The sequence below is a fragment of the Balaenoptera physalus genome (genome assembly GCF_965194825.1).
Source record: "Balaenoptera physalus genome assembly, chromosome: 8".
NCBI lineage: Eukaryota > Metazoa > Chordata > Mammalia > Artiodactyla > Balaenopteridae > Balaenoptera > Balaenoptera physalus.
This window is the reverse complement of record NC_138887.1, coordinates 51,788,764-51,811,900: the sequence shown is the minus strand read 5'-3', so window position 1 is coordinate 51,811,900 and position 23,137 is coordinate 51,788,764. Positions and strand designations below refer to the sequence as shown.

Below are 23,137 nucleotides of genomic sequence, written 5' to 3'. Positions count from 1 at the left end.
ATTGAGACACAGATGTAGAGAACGTATGGACACCAAGGGGAGAAAGCGGCAGCGGGGTGGGGTGGTGGTGGGATGAATTGGGAGATTGGGATTGACATACGTACACTAATATGTATAAAATGGATAACTAATAAGAACCTGTTGTATAAAAAAAAAATTTTTTTCAAAAAAAAATTCCCCTCTATCTGTGAACCTATGAAACTAGAAAATAAATTATCAATACTAAATAAAATGTTTTAGCTGAAAAAAAAAAACCAGGAATTAGATTGCTTGCCTTGGAGAAGGAAGAGGAAGGTATAGGGATTAAATTAAATCAATAAACCAAGAGGAAATGTGTCTTTAAAAATAACATTATTAATATAAATTAACAAATACTGCTTTAAAAATCATAGGAAATACCCCTTTAAGGGAAAATACAAGAATTTAATTTTATGCTGTATTTTGTCTCAAATTCTTTCTTTCTGCTTTTTATTTTTGCAAATTATCTAAACTACTATGACTGCTGGACCTAACTGATCCTTCCCTTAATGTATGAAATCTTTGCCCTTCATCAATAAAGGGCCATCTATGTTCACTTCCACTTGCTATAGTAGAAGTTTGTGTCTTTCAATCAGCTGAACTATTGTACTAAAATTTATCTTTGAATGTTTTATTTTACACTTATTCCTGACCTTCTTATGTCTCTACCTCACCTAATTGCAAAAGGAATTAAATCCAAATATTGAAGATTATCTCTCCCCTTCACCCAGCCCTTTCCACAATTGTGTTTTTGTTAATCAAGATAACTTTGGTATCTGTCTATAAATGATTGAAGTGGGGAGCCCCCCACATTTTCAGAGTACTGCTTCTCACTCTTTCACCAAAATCAGCCATTAAAGGGTCATCCCTGAACAGTTCACTTTCTAAATGTTTCATGAAAATGACTATTTAAATTAACTTAAAAAAATACGTAGACATATAACAGTTACCTAGGGACAGGGATTAAGTAAAGATAATACTACATCCACTGAGAGCTATGGATATGAGAACACCCAGAGAGCAGGTTGGGGATTATTATTTCAGTTTTAAAGAGAAAACTGAGAATCTAGGGACGATGACTTGCTCAAAGTTAAATTTTAGAAAATGGCAGAGCTGGGACCTAAATACCTCTACCTTGTGAAATCTACCTTGAAATCCAGGATATTTTCCAACTTGCTATACTAGTAATAAAACTTCTGTGTTGCAAGACACTGAGAGATTTGGCTGGTTATGTGAATTTGTTTCATTAGAATGTGGCAGCAGTCAATTAACTATCTTCCAAAAAAGTGGTTAATATGAAATGACTTTGAGGGGAGGAAAGCGAAGAGAAGCATCTGATGGAAAGCTTTATATTGTACCTGAAAGTCCCCATGTTTCAACAGAAGATGGTCCATTTTTGCAGTGAATGGTTTGTGCTGAAGACACTTTGCTTACCTCCTCAAAGCCTAGGCTGGATGTCTGGAGAATGCACACTTACCACTGTCTGTGAAATTCCAGCCACAATTGAGTCCTGGATGTGGGGGAAAGATCATCTTGCTGTGGCTTTGGGTTAGAAGTAGGAAAATTCAGATGGAGGGAGTATCACAACCAAGATGGTAGAACAGGAGAACTGAGCCTCTGTCCCCACACAAAGATCAATAATTACACAGCTATCCATGAACAGAAACAGCCCTGGGAGAGCTCAGATGTCCACTTAGAAACACCAGCAACACAGTGGAACAAAAAACCTGAGACTAACTGGACAAAAAAAGGAAGAACAGCTTCATTTTGCCTGTGTCATCCCATCCTCCAAGTTGGCATTGCTCAGCACCAAGAGCGAACTCCCCAGGTAGAAGGAGTTCCCCTCACTGGCAAAGGGAAAACAGCGGTAAACAACCAGCTTCCCCAGCCTTTTGGGACACTGCAGGAAAAGACCCACTTCAGATTCACCTCACCCAGAGAGCAGCAAAGCTGAGATGTATAGAGATGGCTAGGAACAGGGAAGAAGGGCATGGGGGCTACCAGTATCAGTCATGCATGGGAGCAACCATAGTTCCTAGTGACCTGCTCTTCAAGGACCCCAGCAGCTTTTACCACTGAAGAAACCAATGGCCAGTACAGCCACCTTTGACCCCCCTGCAGTTTTCACCATTGAGGTTTGTACCTTACTGGTTTTCATGTTCATGGTCACCAACTGCCTGAGTCCCTCCTCATCCCCTCCCTGCCACACACACACAGCTTGGGACCCATACTGGTGATCAGCCCCAGCCTCTGTGGCTGCACAAGCGCAAGATGCCCACCGAAACCCTGCTCTGCACCTCCATGCTGCCAGCCTGACTCCCATCACCAGCCTCCACTGCTCTGTGCCCGCCTGTGGCAAGAGCTGCAATCATGGAAGTCCATGCTGACAGCCAAGGCCCCCACAAATGCCTGTGGGCCAGGATTCAGTCCTGTCTCCCGTTACCGGCCTGATCCACAACTTCAGCTAGCTCCTCCAGCTGTGTACCTGCACCCCCCCCCCCCTTGGCCCAACTCACATCACAAACCTCTACTACCATGCTCACACCTGTGGTGAGACCCTTCCTCCATGGCAGTGCACCCCTACAGCCAAGGCCTCCAAAACTGGAATGGGCCCACATCTGGCCCTGACTCCTGTCACTGGTCTGCACTGCTGGGCTCAGTGTCAGTTAGCTCCCCCAGCTATGTGCTTGCACCCTGCCAGCCTGAGTTCCAACACCAGACTCCATTACCATGGCCCCATGGAAAGACCCTGCAATCACAGGAGTGCATGCCCAGAGCCCGTGCCCCCACAGCTGATACTGTACCTGCGGTTGGCCCTGGCCCTTGCCACTACCTGTGTGTCTGAAACTGGCCCTTGACACTACACAGGCACCTGAAGCTGGCCCTGCAGTCAAGTGTGTGAACCACTGGTTCCAGCCACTACAGCACCTGCCCTGGTCCCTAGCTGCTGTATCTGAAGAAGATGCTGAAGACCCCCAAAACCCTTAGTCCAGGACCCCCCACACACACCATAGTACTCACCAAGGGCCACATAACTGTCATTGTTGTGGACCTGAAAGGCCTGAGCCAACAAGATATCATGCCCCCCCTGCCCCAGAGCCACAGGGATCACGAAGAGGCAGGGAAACATAACACCACCAAAGGATCACAGTAAACTTCTACTAACTGACCCCAAAGAAATGGAGATACATGAATTGCCTGAAAAAGGATTAGAAATAATTTTTCTAAAGATGCTCAGAGAGTTGAATTACAAGAGAACACCGATAAACAATTTAACAAAAATCAGGAAAATAATACCAGAACAAAAATGAGAAGTTCAAGAAAGAGGTAGAAAACGTAAACAAGTACCAAAACAGAAAGTTTGTATCTGCAGAGTACAATAACTAAATTAAAGAATTCAATAGAGTTAAACATCAGACTGAACCAAGCAGAAGAGTCAATGAGCTTGAAAAGAGATGATTTGAAATTATCCAGTCAGAGGAGCAAAATGAAAAAAAAAAAAAAACAACAAGAAAGGGGATATAGAAAGCCTGTGGGACTTATGAGACACCATTAAGACAAACAACCTCTGAATTATTAGAGTCCCAGGAGGGGAAGAGAGGAAAGAAGGAAAAGAAAGCTTATTTAAAGTAATAATGGCTGAGAACCTCCCAAACCTGAGGAGAGATTTGAACGTACAAGTTCATAAAGCTAATAGGTCAGCCCCAAATTTCAATCCAAAATGATCTTCTCCAAGACTCATAATAAAACTCAAAAATCAGAGACAAAGAGAATTTTAAAAGCAACAAGAGAAAATTTTTCTCTCTTACAAGTGAACCTTCATAAGCCTATTAGTGGATTTCTCAGCAGAAACCTTGCAGGCCAGGAGAGAGTAGGATGATATATTCAAAGTGCTGAAAGAAAAAAACTGCCAACCGGACTACTTTACCTGGCAAAGTTTTCCTTTAGAAGTTAAGGTGAGATAAAAAGACTTTACCAAACAAAAAAAAAAAGTTGAAGTAGTTCATCACCACAAGACTTTCCTTACAAGAAGTGCTGAAAGGAGTCCTTCAAGCTACAAAGAAAGTATGATAACTACTAACATGAAAACATATGAAAATGTACAACACACTGGTAAAGGTAAGTATATAGTCAGATTCAGAATACTCTAATACTATAATATGGTGATGTGTTAAACACTTAACTCTAGGATAAAGGTTAAAGGACAAAAGTATTTTAAATAGCTATAGCTACAGTAATTTGTTCATGGATACACAATATAAAAAAAAAATCATGACATCAAAAACAAACTATAACACACCATTGTAAAGCAATTATACTCCAATAAAGATGTTAAAAAAGAAAAAAACTATAGACAGGAGGAGTAAAAGGGTAGAGTTTTGTATGCAATTAAAGTTAAGTTGTTGTCAGCTTAAAATTAGACTGTTATATCTATAAGATATTTCAAGTAAGCCTTGGGGTGACCACAAAGCAAAAACCTATGGTAGGGCTTCCCTGGTGGTGCAGTGGTTAAGAATCCACCTGCCAGTGCAAGGGACATGGGTTCAAGCCCTGGTCCGGGAAGATCCCACATGCTGCAGAGCAACTAAGCCCGTGCACCACAACTACTGAGCCTGCGCTCTAGAGCCCACGAGCCACAACTACTGAGCCCGTGTGCTACAACTACTGAAGCCTGTGAGCCTAGAGCCTGTGCTCTGCAACAAGAGAAGCCACTGCGATGAGAAGCCCATGCACCACAATGAAGAGTAGCCCCGACTTGCTGCAACTGGAGAAAGCCCACGCGCAGCAACGAAGACCCAATGCAGCCAAAAATAAATAAATAAATTTATTAAAAAAAAAAAAAGAACCTATAGTAGATAGCTAAAGATAAAGAGAAGGGAAATAAAGCATACCACTATGGAAAGTCATCAGTTTTAAAGGAAGACATTAAGAGAGGAAGAAATGAACAAAGTACAAAACAGCAAGAAAACAATTAACAAAATGGCAATAGTAAGTTGTTAACTATTAATAATTATTTTAAATGTAAATGGCCCAAAGTGAAGGTATGGAAAAGGATATTCCACGCAAATAGAAACCAAAATAGAGCAGGAGTAGCTATACTTATATCTGGAAAAAAAATAGACTTTAAGTCTAAACTGTAACAAGAAACAAAGAAGGTCATTATATGGTGATAAAGAGATCAATTCATTAAGAGGATACAATAATTTTAAATACATATACACCCAACATCTGAGTATCTAAATACATTAAGCAAATACTAACAGATCTGAAGGGAATAATATAGACAACAGTACAATAATAGTAGGGAACTTCAATACCACACTTTCTACAATGGATAGATTATCCAGGCAGAAAATCAATAAGGAAACATTGGACTGGATCTATACTTTATATCAAATGGACCTAACAGACATATCCAGAGCATTCCATGCAACAGCAGGAAAATACCTGTTCCTCTCAAGTGCACATAGAACATTCTCTAGGATAGGTCATATGTTAGGTCACAGAACAAGTCTTAGCAAATTTTAAAAGACTGAAATCATACTAGGTATCTTTTATGACCACAGTGGTGTGAAACTAGAAATCAGTAACAGAAGGAAAACTAGGAAATTCACAAATGTGTGGAAATTAAACAACACATTCCTGTTTAACTAATGGATCAAAGATGAAATCAAAGAAAATCAAAACTTACCATGAAACAAACAAAAATGGACACACAGCATAACAAAACTTATGGGATGCAGCAAAAGCAGTGCTGAGGCAAATTTACAGCAATAAATGCATACATTAAAAAAAAAAAAAACCTCAAATAAACAACCTAACTTTACAGCTTAAGGAACTAGAAAATGAACAACAAAGTAACCGCAAAGTTAGGATAACAAAAATCAGAGCAGAAATAAATGAAATAGATAATAGAAAAGCAATAGAAAAGATCAACAAAACTAACAGTTGGTTTTTTTAAAAAGATTTTAAAAATTGACAAACCTTTAAATAGACTTACCAAGAAAAAAAGAGAGAGGACTCAAATAAAATTATAAATGAAAGAGGAGACATTATAGCTGATACCACACAAATACAAACCATCACAAGAGACTACTATGAACAATTACATGCCAACAAATTGGACAACCTATAAGAAATGAGTAAGTTCCTAGAAGCATACAATCTACCAAGACTAAATCACGAAAAAAACAGAAAATCTGAACATACCAATATTGAGTAAGGAGATTGGATCAGTAAACCAAAACCTCTCCAAAAAGAAAAGCCCAGTCCCAGATGGTTTCACTGGTGAATTCTTCCAAACATTTAAAGAGGAATTAACACCAGTTCTCAAACTCATCCAAAAAATTGAAAGCCTGCTCTCCCTCCCCACCCAAAACCTGGGAAGGGAGCAGGGCCAGCCCAGAAACTGGTGTCTAACAGACATTACCTGTCACAGCTGCCTTTCACAAGGTCCCACCTCCCAGACTCACCATGGGACCCAGAACTCTAGTTACCTGCCTGTGGCCTTGGGGTAGGTGACAATCCCCCTTTCTGGTCATCTGTATCTGGTTTTTTTTTTTTTTTTGGCTGCGTCAGGTCTTAGTTGTGGCGTGCAGGCTCTTCGTTGAGACGCACGGGCTTTTCTCTAGTTGTAGCACATGGGCTTCTCTCTAGTTGCGGCGCATGGGTTCCAGAGCACTTGGGCTCTGCAGTTTGCGGCACGCAGGCTCTCTAGTTGTGGCGTGCAGGCTCAGTAGTTGCAGCGCGTGGGCTTAGTTGTCCTGTGGTATGTGGGATCTTAGTTCCCTGACCAGGGATTCGTCATTTGTACCTGAATATCTGATTTACTGATTTAGGGAATCTATCACTCCTAAACTCATTTTATGCAGCCACTACCCTGATACCAAAGCTAGATAAGGATACTGCAAGAAAAGAAAACTATAGGCCAATATCCCTGATAAACATAGATACAATAATCCTCAGCAAAATACTAGCAAACCAATTTCAACAGCATATTAAAAGGATGATACACCATGAGCAAGTGGGATTTATCCCTGGGAGCAAGAATGGTTCAACATATGCAAATCAATGAATGTGATACACCACGTTAATGAAATAAAAGATAAAAATCACTGTCTTTTCAATAGATGCATAAAACGCAGCAACAAAATTCAACATTCTTTCATAATAAAAACTCTCAACCAAATTGGGTATAGAAGGAACATACTTCAACATAATAGAAGCCATATATGACAAACCCACAGCTAACATCATTCATACTCAACAGTAAAAAACTGAAAGATTTCCCTCTAAGATCAGAAACAAGACAAGGGTTTCTTAACATGATCCTGTACTTCTATGTAAAAAATCCTAAAGACTCCACCAAAAAAAAAAAAAAAAAAAACTGTTAGTAATAATAAATGAATTCAGTAAACTTTCAGGATAAAAACTAAGATCTGTATACCAAAAACAGTAAGATCTGATGAAAGAAATTGAAGAAGACACAAATAAATGGAAAGATATTCCACGTTCATGTATCAGAAGAGTTAATATTATTAAAACATCCACACTAGTCAAAGTCACTGATAGATTCAATGCAATCCCTCTCAGAATTCCAATGGCATTTTTCACAGAAATAGAAAAAATATCCTAAAATTCAGTGGGATTACCAAAGACCCTGAATAGCCATAGCAATCTTGAGCAAGAACAAAGCTGGAGGCTTCACACATCCTAAGTTCAAATATTACAAAGCTGTAGTAATCAAGAGTATGGCATTGGCATAAAAACAGACACATAGACCAATGGAACAGAATTGAGAGCCCAGAAGTAAACCCTCACATATACTGTCAACTAATATTTGACAAGGGAGTCAAGAATACTCAATGGGCTAACAATAAACTCTTTGATAAATGGTGTTGGGAGAACCGGACATTTATTCATACACAAAAGAAAGCAACTGGACCCCTACCTTATACCACTCACAAAAATTAACTGGAAGTGTATTAAGAACTTAAATGTAAGACTTGAAACTATAAAACTCTTAGAAGAAAACAAAGAAAAAAAGCTCCTTGACTTTGGTCTTTACAATTAATTTTTTGGATATGACAACAAAAGAAAAAGCAACAAAGGAAAAATGTGGCCCCTGCTTACCGCAACTGGAGAAGGCCCACGTGCAGCAACAAAGACCCAACGCGGCCAAAAATTAAAAATAATAATAATAAAAAATAAATAAATGTATAAAAAAATATGAGCAAGTGCAATGACATCAAACTAAAAACTTTTGCACAGCCAAAGAAACAACAAAGTGAAAGGGCAACCTATGAAATACAAGAAAATATTTGCAAACCATATATCTGATAAGGCGTTAATATCCAAAATATATATGGAGCTCATACAATTCAATAGCAATAAATAAGTAAATAAATTAACTCAATTTTAAAATACGAAAAGGACCAGAATAGATATTTTTCTAAAGAAGACATACAAATAGCCAACAGGTACATGGGAAGGTTCTCAACATCACTAATTATCAGGGAAATGCAAAGCAAAACCACACGGAGATATCACTTTACATGTGCTAAAACAGCTTGCATCAAAAAGACAAGAGATAACAAATTAGTGAGGATATGGAGAAAGTGACCTATTTGCACTGTTGATGGGAATGTAAATTGATGCAGCTGCTATGGAAAACAGTATGGAGGTTCCTCAAGAAAGTAAAAGTAGAACTACCATGTGATCCAGTAATCCCACTTCTGGGTATATATCCAAAGGAAACAAAATCACTATCTTGAAGAGGTATCTGCACTCTCATGTTCATTGCAGCACTATTTACAATAGCCAAGACAAGGAAACAACCTAAGTGTCCAGTGATAGATGAATCGACAAAGAAAATGTGGTACATACATACAACAGAATATTATTCAGCCATAAAAAGGAAGGTTCAACATGGGTGAAACTTGAGAGCATTATGCTAAGATAGAGAAATATACATACTATATGATCTCACTTATATGTGAAATCTAAAAACATTGAACTCTCTCTATGAGATGATGGATGTTAACTAGACCTATTGTGGTCATCATTTCACAATATGTGTAAGTCAGACTATCATGCTGTACACCTTAAACTGATACAGTGAGGTTTGTCAATTATTTATCAATAAAACTGGAAAAAAAATGTTGAACTCATAGAAACAGTAGATTGATGGTTAACAGGGGCTGCGAGATAGAGGAGATGGAATGATGTTGGTCAAAAGGTACAAGCTTCCAGTTATAGGATGAATAAGTTCTGGGGATCTGATATACAGCATGATTACTACAGCTAACAATACTGTATTGTATACTCAAAATTTGCTATGAGAGTAAATCTTAAATGTTCTCATCATAACAACAAAAATGGTAATTATGGGAGGTGAAGGATATATTATTGTGGTAAACATTTCACAATATATACGTGTATCAAATCGTCACATTGCCTTAAACTTATACAATGTTATATGCTGATTGTATCTCAATAAAGTTTGGAAAAAGTGAATAGGAGAATTCAGTCTCCATTGGAGTATCTAGTTTGAGGATTCTATACCTGTATAATCCACGTATTCTCAAATGTAAATAAGTTTGCATGTTTACCTATAAATCAGTTTAGTTACTTAAATGTTTTCCTTAATTTAAAATTTTTCTTGTGGGAATGCTGATAATTTTAGTTTGGAAAGATTTCAGTAGAGTATGACTCATTTAAATAGCTTTTATCTTATATAGCAGCTCTAAACACTTTCTCACAACCTCCTTATCCAGTATACTGTTGGACAGGCTATAACTTCCTAAGACTTTTTTTTTTTAAGTATTCCACATGGACTCATTTGGAACTCTCTCCTTTTAGTAATGTTAAATAATGAATACCTAATATTTCTCATTCTTTAGAGGATGCATTAAAATCTTTTTTATTACTATTCCATGGATAAAATCTTTCAGTGTTTTAAATTTATTATAGAAATGCTAAATTAAAATGGCAGCTACCTTATTTGTAGATACATAGAAATCTTGGTTTTTTCTTTATATATCTATAAAATAACATGGCTAAATTGTTCACTTGTCTTCATTAACAACAGTGTTCTAAATATAGCAATTTGTTCTAATAGAAAAGTAATTCATTATAGAATACTGGCAAGTAGAAAAACAGTATGAAAAAGAAAATTTACACCACCTACCTATATTATTCCACCACCCAGAGAGAACTATCTTCCCAATATTGCGTTTCCTTACGGTAGCACAGGCATAACTCTGTATCTGTGTACCATTCAACACAGTTTTATACATATGTTAGATGATGAGGGGACAAATCCAGAGTTAAATAACTACTGCCTCATAGTGTGTATGGTTTGGAAGTCCGTTTTATCTCCTTTATTTTTTTTTTAACCTTCACTAATTCTGTAAGGAACATCTTTTTACCTCACGGGTTTTAAACATGAAACCACAGCTTCACAGAAGTATAGTTACAACATGCGCAGTTGCAACATGAGCAAATCGCAGAGCCCAGACTCATACTCAGTTCTCCCGGTATCTCAAACCCCAGCGTTCTTCCCTCAGCAATCCAGCTACCTCATGCATTTGGATTCCTGCTGCAATTTGTCCTTTTGACTAAATTAAAAATCATTCTAAAAGTTTGCCTTAAAACACCCTCAGAGTGTTACTAAATTAAGGCTAAATCTCAAGTATAAATTTTCAAGCAATTAGTTTTGGTTTTGCCAGAGCAGAACACCCCTCAGATGATGCCGAATAAAAACTATTTACACACTACCATAGTGCGTTTCTTGTAAAAAACGTTGGGTCTGTAGCAGTGATTTGCTAATCAGATTCAGAATTTGATTTGAAATGCCTCCGGCAGGCAGCCAATCCAGTTATGAAAGAACAGAAGCAAAAAAACCAGAGCCCTGGTGAGTCTCCTCCAGAAGCTAGCTGGGTCCCTTGCTCTCGTTAGCAAACTGGTTCCGTAGGAAATCACTGTAATTGCTCCTAAAATAAAGTATCATAGTTAATTTTTTCAATAAATTATTGGACTGTACTAGACACAAAACATGTACATTTTGGAATCTAGAGTTATAAAATATTCTGACATGTTTTAATATAAACAGGAACATTTCCAATGACTGCTTGGATCGAAAATGTTTTTCCACTTGACATTTGTTTATACTTCCTAGGAAAGAAACTCTATTTATGGATAACTGAATAACACAAATAAACATCAGAGAGAGCTGAAAAATCAGCTTTGATTATGCATGAAAATCTACAATGTCATTGTGTACTCGTATGCTGTATTCTGATTGCCTGTTTATTTTTACAGAACTGCTGGTGAGCCTATGGAAGAGGAGGCAGCCTTGTGAAGCGCCAAGTCCTCCCCAGCCTTCCCCACCCCCGATATTTCCTGTGTGTGACATCATTGCCTATCCCCCCGCCACCCCAGCACCCTCAGACATGTCTTGTCTGCTGCCTGGGTGGCACAGATTCCATGGAACATAAACACTGGGCACAAAATTCTGAACAGCAGCTTCACTTGTTCTTTGGATGGACTTGAAAGGGCATTAAAGATTCCTTAAAAGTAACCGCTATGATTCTAAAGTTACAGTAAACCACCATTGGAAGAAACTGCTTCCAGAGTGCTTTTAATATGCTGGGTGACCCACTCCCAGGCCCAGAGTATGAACTAGAAACATCCAGTACAGCGTTAGGTACTGTTAATTACAGATGGTATGACAGCCAGCGAAATTTTGGGCAAAACCTGAGAAATCTCATTCCTGACATTCTGATCAGTTTTTTATTGGGAACTTTTTCGTCAAACAGTCTTAAATTGTTTACAGGATTTGCTTTCAGCTATGAAGGGATAGCAATTCCCGACAGATCACGGGGTTTTTTTTTGTTTTGTTTTGTTTGTTTTTGGCCTTTGTTTTAACATATGGTTCAACTCTTGCTAGGAAGAGTCCAAGATGGAGGAACCAGGATGAGGCTTTTTTCAGTGGAATAAACCACACTGTATCTCAAAGTCCAATGCCAAAGCAACCTCACACATTTTATGTAATGGTGCAATATTTTATATCACATTTTTTGAGAAAAATTACCCTGTTTCCCTAACATCCCTCTCTGTGTTCTCACACACAGGAGATTCGCAGTTGATTTAGGATGAAGTCTCCTTCCTCCCTCATACACCCCTTGCCCTGGTGACAGTAGCTCTGAGCATATGTTCCACGGAGGATTTTCAGTGTCTTTGAAAAGTGCATAACTTTTCAAAGGCCATCTTAATTTGTTCCAAATCTATCAAGAATTTATTCTCTCACTTTTATTTTTCTGCTTTCCATCACTTCCTTTCTTCTTGCCTTTCATCCTTCCTTCCTATAAAAAAAGACGAGGATTACCCATAATCTCCCCAATTACTCAGGAGCTTTGAGGACTCAGTTTATTTTCTTCCTTCCCAGGTTAACACAGCTGCTTGGTCTGATGCGTTCTTTTAGCTGTAAAACCATTGAGGGCTTAAGCAGTGTTACTGAATTTTCTAGATCTTTGAAATGTGTTAATGAAGGCATTGCTTATTTGAAGCCACCTTGAATTGAGTTAACCTTGAAGTTGTGCCTTCATGTGAAAAAAAACAACATGAACTTAACCTTTACACATGCTGCCTTAGTGTCAAAGGCTAAAAATATAGGACATTTATTTCTGAGATTAAAAGCAACTTACTAAATATAAGTAGGTTATCCCCCTACCTCCCAAAATTCTATTTCAATGTATAACTCAGACACCTAAAGACACTGATGTAGAATACCTCGCAGTATTTAATATCTGACAATGCTTTCAAAAGAGTTGATGTTTCTTTTTATATATTTTCCTAACTCAAAGGATATATTAAAGCCATAAGTGAAGATTGTCATGCTTTTATTCAAAAATCTGAAAGAAACCTTAATGAAAACAAGGTTTTAGGGAAGGCCATGATATGAAAGATATGGGACAATATGGTTTTAGTTAAAGAGGACTCCAACCTGTAAATCAAAGATGAAAGATTTCACTCAAGTAGAATTATATAACCTCCCTTTTGTTATACAGTCAGACCATATTTTTCATGCATTTGGTTTTTTTAGGATTACCATTTTAATTTTAAAGACTTTTATTACATATACAAAAATGGCTCAATACTTGGTTTAACATCTTAGAAATTTGAGACACCCTTTGAAATAGGAAATCTGAAATGGAATGTAACTCAGTATTAGTTAAAAATTACTTTCATTGCATAAGGGTAAGGTCAATCTAGATTCACAATAGTAATGAATTTTTTCCACGACATTTTTAGAGAAATTCATGCCAATCATATTTGCTAGCTCTTGCTGGTTTTGCTGTAATTACTTGAGGAGATTTTACTTAAAGAAACCAAAGGCTTAAAAAAAGAAGACAACCCCCACCCTTTAAAAAGGAAAGCTGTAACATACGGTAAGTGGAAACATAATTGTGACTTTTTAAAATCAACTTCGTAATTACAAATCTCTATTATTCCTCTCAGTCCTCCCAGATAGTTTTTAGATTTTGAATAAGAAAATGAAACAGTATAATGCAAACATACTAATTTACTGAAGTTTCCTGCAGTTATTTTACCACATATTTAGGCATAGCCATCAATCTGATAAAGCTAAATCAGTAGGCCATCTCCAAGGTTATTTAGATTTAAAATATGACACATTAATGAGTTAATCACACATCCTTCCAAGTGATATGGTACCCAATTGGTTGCAGTTAAGAGTCTTTAGGATACATAGAGAGGCAGATAGACTATGGAGAGGATTAATCACAGCTGAATGTAGTTGTAAGAACAGAATGCCAGCGCTTTTTGATTATATCGTTACAAGATGTAATGTAGCCCTCAGGGACAGAATGGAGGCTTTTGGAGAATATCAACACTTCTTTTGAAATAGAACAGTACTTTTTAAAAGGGTAGTTTCACTTGGTATAGTTTTCTTCACTTATACATTTAATTTTTATTGCTCACAATAGTTCCCAGTAAGAGTCTGTTAGAAAAACTCCTCTCTAAGCATTACCAATAATATATCTCTTTCTGATCCATGCTTTGAAGGATAATCACATAGGCTTTCTCACAATCTCACAATAACTCATATATGAGGAATAAAAATAAAGGTTTTTGAGAAATCTATTACTAAACAATGCCAGGACTTTAATAAGATTTGATAATAAGTCCAAAAAGAAAACGTAAGAAAATTTTCTCAATTATATAGTACAATCTGGGGTTGTATATTGAATTGAAAACCAGAGTTTTATTAAATAATAAGTAAAATGGACCTCAAATGGTAATAGAGGCTATTTAATCATTGCTTAGTAAATGAGAACATTTTGAGATGAAATATTTTTAAATATTTTAGCAAATTTTACAAGATCAATAGTGGAGATAGAAGTCAGCTTTTGGAGAAAAGAGATACTTATGAAAAACTACTGTAAATTGCATTTCCATTATCAATTGTAGGAACTGAAATCTTGCCTTCAGTTTTGACTATAACCCTTTGCAAAATTCTCCCACACCTCTCACTGGCAACATGGTAGATTTGAAAGCAGGACATCACCTCACAGGAACATTTCAGAAACTACGGGGCTGGTCTTGTCCAACAATTCAGTACTGTCTTATTTCCAAAGGTCATTCTCAAAGCTTTGTGGATTTACTAGGTTTCTTTACAGATTCCATATGGAAGTAAAATAAAATGATCAGTGGAAGTTCTCCTGGGAGAAAATTTCTCTCCAATCAGCACTTTTATACTTATTTTTTATCCTAGCATTTATGTTTAAGACAATTTATTTAAATATTTTTTACTGTTTATCTTTGGAAAGTTTACTCTCAGTTTGTCTCAGTGGAAGTATTAAATGCCTAATAACCACAAAAACAAACAAGCCAAAGGTTTCTGTCTTAAAAGTGATTCATTCTGAGCTTGAAATAATCACTCTGTCAAGAGTTTGACAGTGTCACTTCTAGCAGCATCTATCTTAACATTCTCTTTCTGCTTCAGGAATGAAATCACTTGACTTACTGAGAAAAGAGAAGGAAAAAAAAGAAAAGAAGATGTAGGAAACAACACACCTGTTCAACCATTCCATAAAGAGGGCATTTTCACCTCCAAAAGAAATGAAAACCAGATGATATATGCTAAGAAATGAAGGCATTTTATTGTTGTCTTCAAAACTGATCATCAGCATGGTCATGATCATCATCAAATATGTCTTGTGTTCACAAAGGACACAAGTATATTTTGGTCTCCAGCAGTATTTTGTACTATTCACTGCCTTTTGAATGAAGTATCGTAAGTATTACATCATCTTCATCAACACCCTCACTAAAATATGTAAGTGCCTATGTGTGGCTTCTTTCCTGGTCATATTTACATTGAAAATCATAGCCCTTGCCTCCTACCAACTTGCTTTTACTCCATCAGTGCTTCATGAAGCATGGCATGATTGTCATGTGACCAGAGTATAAATTTTTTAGATGAACATGGTATACTCACACAGGGCTGTAGAACTTGATTTCTCCAAATCAACTGCAGTTTGTTGTTTTTTCTATGATACACCTGGCAGGTTTTATGTAATAGTTTATGCAACACCTGAGTCAGTTATTAATATCCTGGAAATAGTTGGGTCAGACAGTTGAACCTTAGACTCTTGATCTGGGGCTGCTTCGACTTGACCTCAATGATAGGGTAATAGGGTTGTAACAGGGTTGAAACAGTTTCTCAAAGCATCTTAATTCTCAAACTGGAACACTTAGTAAATATGTGGTGAATTCACCGTACAGTGCCAATCTTTCTAACCAATAATTTCCTTTCCACCCCTCTCTCCTTCCCTTATCCAACTGCCAATACAAAATTGCCATATCTAAACTATCAGAATACTTTCTTAAATTTCTACTTTATGTTTCCTAAGTTGAAGCAACCTTGGCAACTTATTTTGAGACATCACTAGGTATGCTTTCTTTGTGCCATTTCATATAAACACTCTAGTAGATACTTTTTATCTTCTTTTTTATCTCTTTCTTTCAAGAACCACTTGACTTTTTGCTATTCTTATCTTAAAAGATAAATCAGGTTAATGTGTTTTGGTCTACAGTCTTGGACCTGGCATTTGTTTCATTAATACAGAAATTTTTTTTTTTTGTCTCAAATATAGTTTTCCACCGTTCTTGGTACTACCTAATTGTCTTGTGCTAGTTATCACATAGAAGATTGTATACAGACTTTTCTTGCCCTCTGGATGATGTTTTATGAGTCAAACCCACAAGCATAAATTCCAACCATAAGAAAAAAATGACAAAAGAGAAATTTTTAAATCAATATAATTTGGAAGCAAGATATTTCCAGACTATTCAAAGAAAATTGAAGTGCTTTTATTTTTCTGTTTGGGCCTTAGGTACGTTAGAGCCAAATGTTGCAACATCAGATAAAACAAGGAGGGTCAAATGTGTTGTGGGACATTGTGGCCATGCCCTTTAGGCTTCATTGTGGTGCCTTTTCTTGGAGTTGGCATTTTATGACATTTGATAGAGATCTTGCAACAATATCTGGCTATTGCTTTTACTAACTTAAAATTGAGTAGAAATGGAACAATTTTTTAAAACATAAGAATTAAGAATTCTAAAATCTGAGGAGGAATGGCACCTCCTTACGTATGCAAAGATTGCTTTTAGATAAAAAATCTGCATATGCTCTTTCTAAATTGTAAGATTCTTAAACTCTTTCTGGGTAAGCAGAGCTGGGTTCTATGAAACTGTCCTTTCAGTGGTGATTGGGTATAACAGGCATGTTGTTAAAAGTGAGTGATCATTTTGTAGATTATAGCCTCGGCAGTTTGTGTCATTTGAAAGCAAATATACTGATATTTTTAAGTAAGGTGGGCAGAGCAGGCAGAAAACCAATATTTATCACTCTTGTGATTAAACACTCTAGACCAGGCTTGTTGATGTGTATATGCCAGTAATCTGGAGTTTCTGGCTTAGTGTAAAATTAAAATGTTTTTTATATTGTGGTCTGATATCTGTTTCTGTAATAAGATCAGTTTGTTGTCCTCTGTGCACCAGTGGTTTTGCCCTTAATTTTTTTGGCTAGCATTTACCAAAATCTTTCATCCAGAGCTGCTGAGAAAAATACGTGTTGCCAAACTTCTTTTCTTAAAATTGTGCTGCCAGTGATGTTTTCCCAGATGTGAAAAATAATTATCTAATAAAGGATTAATACCTAATAACAATACCATTGTTGAACATGCTCACGGACTGTTCACCTTCTATCTGATTCCTTTTTTTGTATTTGAAAATATTGAATGGAAAATTCAATGACGTGTTCCAAATTATTGTTGATGTTGTTAATGTCATGATTCTCCTTAAGAGTGTGAAAGATCTCCTTTTGTCTCGTGTTTTCTACTGAATTAGACTTTCCTCTAGTCCTAGTGCGAATAAAAGCTATTTGAAATAAAAGTGTTCTTATTTTTCTACCTCTTTGGTGCCTACCATTAGACTCTGAATACTAGTTATTTGACAAAATTTGTTGAATAAATATTACTAATTATAAATTACTGTGACACTGTTCCACTTTCAAAAAATTAAAAGGTTACTTGCAAGTAAACTCCCTTTATGGTGATGTGAGAATTCACAAAAGAAGAAAAAGTAAATTAAAACAGAGTTGCTTTTTTTGGACTTCCTGGTGGTCCAGTGGTTAAGACTCTGCACTTACACTGCAGGGGGTGCGGGTTCGATCCCTGGTCACGAAAGTTCTGCATGCCGCATGTTGTGGCCAAAAAAAAAAAAAAGCAAGTTGCGTTTTGAATGTAAGCTTCTGGTCAGGATAAATAATAATAAGACCTAACACTGATTAAGCACCAACTATGTGCCTGTTACTCTACTGAGCACTGTACCAAAATTATATTATCCATCACATGACTTCTACATCATGTATTATTATTCCCATTTAGATGACAGCATGGAGCAAGGAAGAGGCTAACTCCTTTACTTGCCCATTGTTACAGATAGTAAGAGGATTAAATCCCTATCTGTGTCTATTTAGCTCTACAGTCTGTCCTCTCTGCAAATGGCAAACATGGCATGTCAAAGATGGCATACTAAAAGCATTCTTTTTAAAACTATGACTAACCTTCAGAATAGACTGTGTGCTCATTCTCTGCTAACCTTATGATTTTATTAAATTATCATTTTAAATGGATCTGGTAATTGCGGCTAGGTTTGTACACTAAGTACAAGTTACAAAACAGTTTTTTTTTCTCCCTATTTCAACATCTTTCTTTAATCTAGCCAAGAACTCTAAGATGTCTTTGGAATACATATTCCAAACACTTTTGAAATCTATTCCAACGACCAATACTTATTTTTGTATTTTATAACCCCCTGCAATGTTTAACAGTCTAAAACATAACTGTTTCCAATGGACAATGGTTTGGGTTCCTTCTGGGAAAAGACAGTAATATTTTGTCTAACAGAAAGTAAACTTGAGATGGAGTGGGTGGGCAGAGTCGGTTTCAATGGTAAACACCTTTGGTTTAATCAGATATGTCAAATGGCAAATGTTACTTCATGGTTCTTTGTTTCTTTTAAGTTTTAGTGGTGAAATGATAGCAATTGCAAAAGTGGAGTATAAGCAAAAATAAGAATGAATGTTGTAGGTTTTTTTTAAGTGATTTGTAAATAAAAATAGAAGCCTAAAGAATTTCTTCCTCTACCTGACACTTTTAGAGTTAGGTCAAAATACTTCCAAATATTATAATTACTTCTCAGCTTTGTAATATTAACATCAATATCAATTGCTGTGATTCTCCCAGGTGACCACAAATGGATAATTCCCCACATATCCTAATAAGTATTTTGGAAAAAGCTGATTGCTCTTCTTTCAAATGTCATAAGAATAGAAAACAAGATTCAGGGAAAGAGATGAATGAATTCCCTTTTTAAAATCTTTTAAAACCTGGAGATAAATAGAAGAAAGATTGCATTTACCTTAGATCAAGTAAAATTTAAAGTTCTTAGTGTATCTAGAAAAGCCACTATTTGGGACTTCCCTGGTGGTGTAGTGGTTAAGAATCCACCTGCCAATGCAGGGGACATGGGTTCAATCCCTGGGGGTTCAATCCCTGGTCCGGGAAGATCCCACATGCCGCGGAGCAACTAAGCCCATGCGCCACAACTACTGAGCCTGCACTCTAGAGCCCACATGCCACAACTACTGAAGCCCACGCACCCTAGAGCCCATGCACCGCAATTACTGAAGCCTGCGCGCTCTAGGGCCCGCATGCCCCAACTACTGAGCCCGCATGCTGCAATTACTGAAGCCTGCGTGCCTACAGCCCGTGCTCCACAACAAGAGATGCCACCGCAATGAGAAGCCCACACACCGCAACGAAGAGTAGCACCCGCTGGCCGCAACTAGAGAAAGCCTGTGCGCAGCAATGAAGACCCAACACAGCCAAAAATAAAAATAAAATTAGAAAAAAGGAAAAGCCACTATTAATTCTGTATTGAAAGCTTATACAGTACATTTAAAGTTTTACATAGTCCCACATATATATTTTGCTTTTTCCTCAAAAGAATTTTTCCCAAAAATGATTTTAAGACTTAAAATGTGATAAAGTAAATCAATTTAATGATGTAGTAAAAATAATTTTTTTATAAATTTATTTATTTATTTATTTTGGGCTGCATTGGGTCGTTGTTGCACGTGGGCTTTCTCTAGTTGTGGCGAGTGGGGGCTACTCTTTGTTGCGGTGCACAGGCTTCTCATTGCGGTGGCTTCTCTTGTTGCAGAGCACAGGTTCTAGGCGCATGGGCTTCAGTAGTTGTGGCACGTGGGCTCGGTAGTTGTGGCTCACGGGCTCTAGAGCGCAGGCTCAGTAATTGTGACGCTCGGGCTTAGTTGCTCCACAGCATGTGGGATCTTCCTGAACCAGGGCTTGAACCCACGTTCCCTGCATTGGCAGGTGGATTTTTAACCACTGCGCCACAGGGAAGTCCGTAAAAATAATTTTAATCATAAATTATATATTTATGATTATTTATTCTTAATTGGATGTGAAGACTTTAATGTCCATGTTAAATGCGGTTGTTTCTTTTAAAAATGTACATTTTTAGTACATTATTTTTAATTTTTCTCTTTGCTTAACGTTAGTTTTAGTTGTTTTATTTATTCTAAAAAAATTAATATTTATTAAACACCCTGTGTTCCCATTTAAATCTCAAAATACTCTTGTGAGGTGAGTAAATTAATAGATGAGGAAATTGAGGCTTAAATACCAGAAAAAAAAAAAGCCCATCTACTTTACTGCTACCCAAAATATTTTATCCAATGTAGTCAACATTCACTGAATGCCTACTATGGCAATATATTCAGTATTATTCTTGTAATAGCATGGAGAATAGCAAGAAAATAGGTAATATAACTATATAAAAGAAATGAAAAATTCATTAAAGCTCCCCCTTCTATAACTGCAAAAGAAATTGAATCAGAGATTTGAGTTTAGAATAGTACAATACTAAGGCTTTAAAAAAAGTTGTGACCTGTTTTTTTTCTCCATAGAATTATAACATAGAGGCAGACATAGAATACATTCAAGAAATATTTGTTGTCTAAATTACGTATCATTATATTCACAGGAAGATTTGGGCAAAGATCTGTTAAGAGAGTAGATACGATTTAGGGTGTTTGTTAATGTCCCTTTCATCCCTAATGTCTACCATCCTTAATGTCAACATTCAATTAAAAGTATCTAATGTTGAGAATTAGAAAGATAGATTAGATTTGTAGACATCCTAAAAATCCCCTTAGAAATTGCTTTCTAAATTGCAGTCATTTGCATTTCTCTCAGTATTTCTTTTTCTTCAAAAATCAGTTAATTATAATTTTTGGTACATCAAGCCCCAGATAATCAAGTTCTTCAATAACCACTTCTGGTTTATTTCATTTGCCCTTTAATGAAACGTAATTTTCAACCTCTTTTACTTTTCAAAGCACTAATCTTAATAAGCAGTACTTTCAGTTCTTTCATCAGAACCCAAACCCTGATAGACTATAAGACCCTCATCAGACAGAATGTATTTATAAGGGGTCTCTGTGCCATTAAAACTATTCTGCCATTTTGAAGTTATAATTTCCCCAGTTTAAAATTTGGCCCATACTTAACTAAATGCATTCTAACTTCTTTCTATGGTTACATATATGTCCATCTCTTGCAAGAGACTATTAGGTTCAACCCAGCAATCCCACACAGCCATAAACACAGATTTGCAGTTGGTGGATATTTATGAAAGGATTGTTAGATGCTATGAAATAGTTCCTTCTTGTCACTACTCCTTTTAAGCTCAGTGGAAAGTGAATGGAAAAGTATATGGAGCCCTATACTATAATCTGTGTTACAAAATCATTGTCCTCTCTGTTGAGAGCAAGTTGAGTCAAGTGTTTAGAGCTTTAGGAAACAAACCTTTAAAAGCAGGCAAATACATAAATCTTATTTACTCTACAAAAATTCAAATTTGGTTGATGTATTTCCAGAGGATTCCCAGAGAAGATAATGCAGAACTGGAAATGCACACTTTTGGTTTCCAGACCCATTTCTACAAAGAACTAGCTTGTGACAATGGGTAAATTTCTCATGGTCTTAATTCCCATTTTTTCATCCTTTAATGCTTTCAAAGTTAAACATTCTACTTCTGTTCTTTTAGGAAAGTTATACATGATGTTTCTATTATTTTAGTGATTACTCATATTATTGACTTGACTTAAAGTCAATTATCTTAGTCATACATCTCTACTTTCCTTTTTCAGAATACAAGAGCCTTAAATTACATTGATTCCTATATACCCTGTTTTATCTTATGTCTCATTATTGTCTAGTATTTACTTTCACCTTGTTTGAAACCTTAAATTTATTTAAAACAATTGTTATATATCAGTGATTAATATTTTTCCATTTACAACAACAATAGTAGTAAGTCAATAATTATTGTTTCATCATGTTTGCCAACTTCTTTGCACAACAATTTTGCTTGCACCCATTTTCTTTCTTCTTTCAGGCTTGGAGTGATTAGCTTCCATTTTCCCTGGCTAAAATGTATTTTTTTGGGCCTCACTCTTAAATGATATGTTGGCTGGGTATAGAATTCGAGGTTGCACCGTGATAGCATCATCTTATTGTATTCCTAACTCTACTTTCACTATCAAGATGTCTGCAATTGCCTAGTTATCATTCCTTTGAAAGTAATCTATTTTTTCTCTCTAGATCTTTTAAGATCTTCTCTATGAGTAGGTATGATCTTTGTGTTTATCCTGCAAGGGACTTAATGAGTTTTCTAAATCTGAAAATCAAATTCTTTCCTCTATTCTGGGTATTCTAGGTTATTTATGATTGGTAATAGCTCCCCCTATCTTCTATTCCCTTCCTCTCTAGTATTTAATACAACTCTTTTTAGACATATATTGATAGGCCTCACTCTGTACTTTTTCTCCATAAACTTGCCCTTTACATTTTCCATTGCATTGTCTTTTTATACTTCCCTCTGCATAATTTCCTCAAATCTTTTTGGGCCTAATTTTTTGCATTTCTATACTATGAATTTTAACTTTCAAAGACTACATTATTCATTTTAAAAAGATGTATGCACTTCTTTTTCAATATTCCACTCTTCTGGTGTCTTATTTTCTTATTACTTATACTTCCTGTTTTACATTTCAATCATCTTCTACACATTTAGTTTATAGTATCTATCAGAGTTCTCTATGGCCTCAAGTACTTAGGCATTGCTCATATTAGTTTATTTACTCTTCTGAAAAAATTTTGTTGTGAATTCATCTTCAGTAGGCTTTTACCTGTGGGAATTCCATGTTATCTGAATTGAGGACATATCCCTCTTTAGCATTATTATATTTTCTTCTGGCAGGGATCCCAGGGGTTTTACCACTGACAATTTTTCTGCTTATTTTGCTACTTATGGGTTCTTTGACCATATGACTAACAAGAATATAAATAATAAATCTATGTGCAGGCTTACCACTTCTCAGGAGAAACTTTCTTTCCTCCTGAGTATCCACAAAAAACTACCAGCTTCCTTCTTGTCA

The 23,137-nt window shown here is 36.4% G+C and overlaps 2 protein-coding genes across 2 annotated transcripts in view; one reads left to right on the top strand and one right to left on the bottom strand.

Annotated features, from left to right (window-relative positions):
* Positions 1-11,539, top strand: part of HDAC9 (histone deacetylase 9) — a 999,599-nt gene extending 988,060 nt beyond the window's left edge. Inside the window, exon 27 of the mRNA XM_082472710.1 lies at positions 11,341-11,539. Coding sequence (XP_082328836.1) covers positions 11,341-11,380 — 40 coding nt within the window. The 3' untranslated portion in view covers positions 11,381-11,539. The remainder of the gene's footprint in view (positions 1-11,340) is intronic.
* FERD3L (Fer3 like bHLH transcription factor) overlaps positions 1-23,137 on the bottom strand; it is a 450,573-nt gene that overhangs the window by 297,139 nt on the left and 130,297 nt on the right. The gene's annotated exons all lie outside the window — the stretch shown is intronic.